At 40.2% G+C, this 6,378-nt stretch overlaps 1 protein-coding gene across 1 annotated transcript in view; it reads left to right on the top strand.

The window, feature by feature from the left end:
- The window catches only part of LOC104076814 (serine/threonine-protein kinase SIK2), a 12,348-nt gene that overhangs the window by 648 nt on the left and 5,322 nt on the right, over positions 1-6,378 (top strand). The window contains exons 2-9 of the mRNA XM_009577818.1: positions 1-40; positions 908-1,024; positions 3,548-3,611; positions 3,819-3,980; positions 4,259-4,383; positions 4,498-4,621; positions 5,631-5,854; positions 6,094-6,243. The exon at positions 1-40 is cut by the window's left edge and continues 9 nt beyond it. Of these exons, the coding sequence (XP_009576113.1) occupies positions 1-40; positions 908-1,024; positions 3,548-3,611; positions 3,819-3,980; positions 4,259-4,383; positions 4,498-4,621; positions 5,631-5,854; positions 6,094-6,243 (1,006 nt within the window). The remainder of the gene's footprint in view (positions 41-907; positions 1,025-3,547; positions 3,612-3,818; positions 3,981-4,258; positions 4,384-4,497; positions 4,622-5,630; positions 5,855-6,093; positions 6,244-6,378) is intronic.

Below are 6,378 nucleotides of genomic sequence, written 5' to 3' on the forward strand. Positions count from 1 at the left end.
GGTGGTCAAACTGGCCAGGCACAGAGTGACCAAAACGCAGGTGGGTGCCGAGGCTGGGGCTGGCAGGGGGACGGGGGGGGGAAAGCCTGTTTCTTGCCGGGCCGGCAGCGGTGGGCTGCCTCCGCGAGCATCGTGAGGTAAACCGGCGGTGGAGATGGAGAGAGCGGCAGCCAGGCTTTCCAAAGCCCACCCGACGGGAAAAAAATCTTGACTGTACACCAGTAGTTGGTGTGGCTGTTCGTAGGAGCTTCGAATTCGCCCGGTGTGTTCAACAGAGTTCATGTAAAATTAAAACAGAGCAAGAATATGTAAAAAATTACGTTTCTGAGTGTTAGGGTAGCTTCATTGAATCACTCTGTCTTAGTTTGCGAGAGTGTCCAACAAATTAAGGATCTTTCGAAGACTTTAGACGGGTTTAGTTTTTTCATTCAATGTGTAGGTTTCAAGAACAAAGAACTTGCAGTGTTATTTGCAGAAATAATTTACTAGAGGGCATGCAACTGTATTTCCATTTGTAGTGCGTGTCAAAATCATATTGGTCACTACTCTAGAAAATAGTCTGTTACAGGAATCTGTTTTTCACTGGCATGGGATGGATTAAAAGATTTACTGAATCCTGTCCAGTGCTAATTTCTGCAGTTCTGTTCACTACCTTATGTGTAATCCTTTGACATAGAAAAGAAAAATGAAAACGTTCTGTGCCGTGAATTCTATGCAGTTCAGAAAAACAGAATCAGCTTTGTCAAGTCCGTACTTTAAAAGCTACTTTACTTGGATTTTGTGAGTGTGTGTGTGCGCGTGGGGGGGTGTCTTTTTTTTTTTTTTTCTTTTAAGAGATCTTGACAGTAAGAGTACCTATTTTTTAATGTCTGGGGTTATTTTATTTTATTATCTTTTAAATCTGCAGGTTGCAATAAAAATAATAGACAAAACAAGGTTAGACCCAAGCAATCTGGAGAAGATTTATAGAGAAGTTCAGATAATGAAGCTTTTGAATCATCCCCACATTATCAAACTATATCAGGTAAGAGGTCAGCTTTGAAGTGCAGCATGCAGATGAGATGTGCTTGTGCTCTTCTCTTGCACATGATTTTACATCAAATATTTGCGGAGAGAATGCATATTGAAATACTTTTTGAAAAACACTTAAAATAAACTGGGTTTAGTCATTCATCATTCTTTGAACAAGGTTCTGATACGTTAGACAGCTTTTTGACAAAACGCACTGTAAAATTTACAGTTAAAACCAAGCTGAAGTTTGTTTCAGATCAAGGAACTGATTATCTGAACTTCTATGATTAACTTGCCTTTCCTAACTCCTCTGCTTTTCCAGTTTAGAGGACTGGAGCTTCTTACGTGCTTTTGATAAGGGGAGGACTTAAACTCCTGTAGGATAGCAGAGAAGAAAGCACAAAAGTTGAGTTTGCCATAAGTGGAAGGGGTTTACAATCAACAACAAAGAAACCAAACCAATCTAAGAATTAGAATTCTAATCTAAGAAAAGAAAAAGCCTGTAAATGTTGGTATCTTAGAATATGTCAAAAAATGACCCGTTTGGTTATTCTGTTCCAGTTTGTGTAGTTTTGAAAGTGAATTTTAAATATCTTTCCCCTTGTAGAGTTTCACAACATGAATTTTGGTTTAGATTTGCCGGTTTCTGCACTGATGGATATTTTTAACAGTAAGAACAAATTAATGTGTTGTGCAGAAAACAGGATTACAGCTGTCTAGTGAGCACGGACTGCTTTGCAAATTCTAAATATTTGATCTAATTAGCATTTGGTATAAGTTCCACTTAATCATCTTAAATAGTGCCATGTGGATTTAAGAAGAAGATGAGGTATCACAGTCTGTCTGGACCTGTCTAGAAGGGCAGGGGGTGAGAGAGGAATAGATGGATGAAGCAGCAGGTCTGGAAGTCCGTGCAGTAGAAAACACTATTATCAGCTGCAATCTTACCGTTGGGTTTGTTAGCTTAAAAAAAAAAAGGAAAAAAAAATTTTAATTAATGTGTTAGGCTGAAGAGCCAGTAAGGCAGGTGCTTAGGCAAAGCATTATTTTTAAAGACTTTGACACACATGAAGTGCTTGATATTTATAGTATTAACCATCATAACAAAAATTATTCTCTGTTAACTTCTGACGTCATTGTTGCCCATAGGGCAGTATAGGATATACAGAAACATTCTAACAGTTTGGTTGATTTCATTTCAGTGGAATGATGTGGGTGAAAATACTATTTCGAAGCTTTTAGAAAAGCAGGTTAAATTCCATCTAGTTGAACCACTTCACTTGATGGAGCAAATGACGTTGGTAGTGGACCATAATTTCTTTTCAGTGAAGTTTTCTTTTCTTTGTTGTTGTAACTGATGCTTTACCTGTTTGGTGGAGACTGAGAAGCAGGGATGGAATTAGATGACATACCAATGTAGGGTGTGTGTTCTTGTATTATTTCATCATTGTTTTAGTTTCAGCATGGCGTCTTAATTTCATCCAGCTGGCAACTTTCCCAGAACACTTTCCTTCAGTTTTTTAAACTGGGAACCTCTTTTCCTTTGCTCCCTGTTTGTTTATTTTCGTTTTGTGTCTGTGTGTACTTGTAGTGAGGGGAGGACAAGAGTCTTCCAGAAAGGTTACATGTTAGGATCCTGGAAATCGCAGCCTTTGAAGTAGCGTTGACGCTTTTTTGATTGTTAACCTGTTGTGAGCCTTCTGCTTCCAAAACAAAGTATCTGCTCCTTGAGAGTCCACTTCCAGGGAAATGTTGTGTTTTAAAATTTGAAATGCAACATTTGAAAGATGTGCCATAGTAACTGAAGATGAATTTGGAAATGCTCAGCATTTCTCATTCATTGTTTGGTTTTTAGTTGTTCTTTTTTTTTTTTCCCCTCTAAAGGAAAAAATTAACAATTATCAAAGGAAATTGATACTAGATTGATAGGTGAACGCTGGGCGATATATTGGCAGTTGTTGATGTGCATCAAGTACTGCCGTTACACAAACAGCAACCTATTGTCACTTGCGTGGGAGGCTTGCCATGTCCCCGGCCAACACCAAATGGGAGCGGGGTATTTGATACTACTTCTTGATTTGTCCAAGTTGCAAATATCTGATCTGAGTACCTGCTAGCCTTGAAACAAAGGCGACTTTATGTAAACTTTAAGTGTCTTTGCATGTTCGAAATATATCAAATGAATTGTAAAACTATATATGCATATTTTAACAAAAAAGGAATTCAGAGTAGTGTATGAAATTATTGAAATGTTCATCAGTTATCTTATGGAGATTAGGTGGCATGGTAATGGTGAGAAGAACAGTGGCATGGGAAGCCATTGTATATTGTAGGCACACAAGCATTGATTTGTTATCTTTTTCATTACCAGTTTGCTTGGAAAGAGCATCGTGGTGCAAAATTAGATGCCTTTGCTGCCAGCAGCTGCAGCAAATACATAACTGAACTGATATGTTTGAGAATACACTTAGAAAAATGAGTGAAACTACAGAGGTCTGCATTTTTTTTAAGCATGTCCTCTCTTGTGTCTTCACAGGTTATGGAGACAAAGGATATGCTTTACATTGTTACTGAGTTTGCAAAGAATGGAGAAATGTTTGGTAAGTCCTCACTGCTGGAGCTAACAGTTCTTTAGATTTGGAAACCATGGTTTTATTGTTGCGATTCCTGAGTAATATATATATTCTGATTAAAAATCCAGGGTTAGCGTTGTCAGCTGTCAAACAGCGAGTGCAGCACCTGCAGGATTATGAAAAATTTCCTCTAGGTATTTCTAAATCCTCTGCCTCTTTTATTTTGTCCTGCAGATCATCTGACCTCCAATGGGCACTTAAGTGAAAGTGAAGCACGGAAGAAGTTCTGGCAGATTCTTTCAGCGGTGGAATATTGTCACAGCCACCACATAGTGCACAGGGATCTCAAAACAGAGAACCTTCTGCTAGATGCTAACATGAATATCAAGTTAGCAGGTAATAGAAATATGTGGTTACTCTATAAACAACATTAGGCATGTCGTCAAATTCAATTTCCTTAGGATCATCCTATAAATGTATTTATGGTAACTGCAAATTAAACAAAGTTACTGATATTTCTCTGAACATATCCTCTGGACAAAAGAGAATCGCTTAAATGAATAAGCAGAGAACAAAGCAATACATCTGCTCCCTTCTCTCCATTTTCTGCTACTTCTGAAATATCAGTATGTGGTTGAGTGATGTCTTACCCCAGACTTTTACCTTCATTCCAGACTTCGGCTTTGGAAACTTCTACAAGTCGGGAGAGCCCCTCTCTACTTGGTGTGGAAGCCCACCCTATGCAGCTCCAGAAGTTTTTGAAGGCAAAGAATATGAAGGACCTCACCTTGATATATGGGTGAGCTTGATATTCCTTAGAAATTGCATTTCACACTTCATGAAGGTCTGTGGGCTTTCAAAATCATTGCTTCTACTGAAGTTACTCACATGCTGTGCTGTTTTCTATTGACAGAGCCTTGGGGTGGTGCTGTATGTCCTTGTCTGTGGTTCTCTGCCTTTTGATGGACCCAATTTACCAACTCTGAGGCAAAGAGTGCTGGAGGGGCGGTTCCGCATCCCTTACTTCATGTCCGAAGGTGCTTTTTTCAGATCCTTAATGTTAGAAAAGGGGCTACAGATAAAGGAATAGCTGTCCTGTTCCTTCTTGAGGCAATGACAGATGAGACTGGTTTGCAGCTGGCAATCACTTTGTCTTTACGTATCCAGTAATTTCTGTAGGGCAGTGCTTATAATAAGTTCAGGGGCTGGTTGCACACGTTTTCTTTTCTGGGGTCTGCTTTATGGTGCATCTAAAAGCTGTTGTTTCCTTTCCTGGAGTATCTCTATGGATTACAAAAATATTTGGCACCCCAGCTGGAGAAATAATCAGTCACAAAAGAGAGAAAACAGGATTTTAATGAGACTAGCCTGCAATGCTGAGATGGGTGGAGTTCTCCTAAGATATTTTAACTATGCAGATGGGGTATATTTCAGTGTGGCTATGCTGTCAAGGAGAGCAGAAATAATGGGGCTTAGCACTGTTTCTTGAACGATCATACTTGAACAGTCTGATGAGAAAAAGGAACTGAAGAGTATTATCACCTCTTTCTGATTCGGATTCGAAAACAAGTGAATGTGCCTCTCTCTTCAAGTGAAGAGTATCTTTTGAAGTCTGACCTTTGTCAGTTATAGTTGCGAAAGGCTTTGATTCCCTGATTATAAACAAATAAGCAGTATACATGGACCAGGAAGCTGTATGTGATGGGGTTCTGTACTAAATTCTGACCTATTTTAAGTAGATGTAACATCATTAAACCTGCATCCACTCAAAACTAGCTCTCCTACAAGGTGCAAGGCCACCTGAAACCTGCTGATATCCAGTACAGCTTCATTTCCTGTAGTGACGTGTTGCTTTTGTGAAATGTATGTGGACCTCTTTTGTGCTGGTTTGAATATCTGGTAGTCAGACCAGGCATCAGCTGCTCAGAAACCTTTAATTCCCATTTTCACAGACATCATGCGCTGTTGCTGGGAAGGTTTCTTAGCAGTGACCTGGGGCTGGGCTGTTATTTTTACCCCTTGCTCATGAGTTTCTTTGCTGTCCAGACTGTGAAACACTAATCCGACGGATGTTGGTTGTGGACCCAACCAAGCGAATAACCATTTCCCAAATAAAGCAGCACAAGTGGATGCAAGCTGACCTATCTCTTCAACAGCAGCAGTCTTTGTCCTTCTCCATGCAAAACTACAACTCCAACCTGGGTGACTACAATGAACAGGTCCTTGGGATCATGCAAACACTTGGCATTGACAGGCAGAGAACTGTTGAGGTAAGAAGTGCTTGTCCCTTAGATACATCTTCAGTGACTACCAGAATGCCAATGGTGCAGTCATATATATGTCACTCAGTGACTAGCCTTGATCCAGTGTCACAGTGTAGTAATCTGCACTGCCCTTCTGGATTTTTACTTGCTTTTTTGACTGCACTATTATGAGGCTTTAGTGATGAGTTTTGTCTGCTTATATCCTGAGTTACCTGTAACTCAAGGGTCCTTTCAATGTCTTCTAGTCTCTGCAAAACAGCAGCTACAACCATTTTGCTGCAATTTATTACCTGCTCTTGGAGCGCCTCAAGGAGTATCGAAGCAGCCAGCTATCGAGTCGTCCAGCAACTGGCCGTCAGCAAAGGCCAAGGAGCTCCGAGATCAGCAATGTCGAGGTAAGGAAGGGCACTACTTACCTGGGAAGCCACGTCTGTTGGCTCTCTTTTTTCTGCCCCTTGCTACGGGAAGATACAAGATGGTAACTCTCAGGCTTCTGAAAACCAATTCTGATATTGGTTCCCTCTGATAGG

This window comes from Fulmarus glacialis, unplaced genomic scaffold (genome assembly GCF_000690835.1).
Source record: "Fulmarus glacialis isolate BGI_N327 unplaced genomic scaffold, ASM69083v1 scaffold7235, whole genome shotgun sequence".
Taxonomy (NCBI): domain Eukaryota; kingdom Metazoa; phylum Chordata; class Aves; order Procellariiformes; family Procellariidae; genus Fulmarus; species Fulmarus glacialis.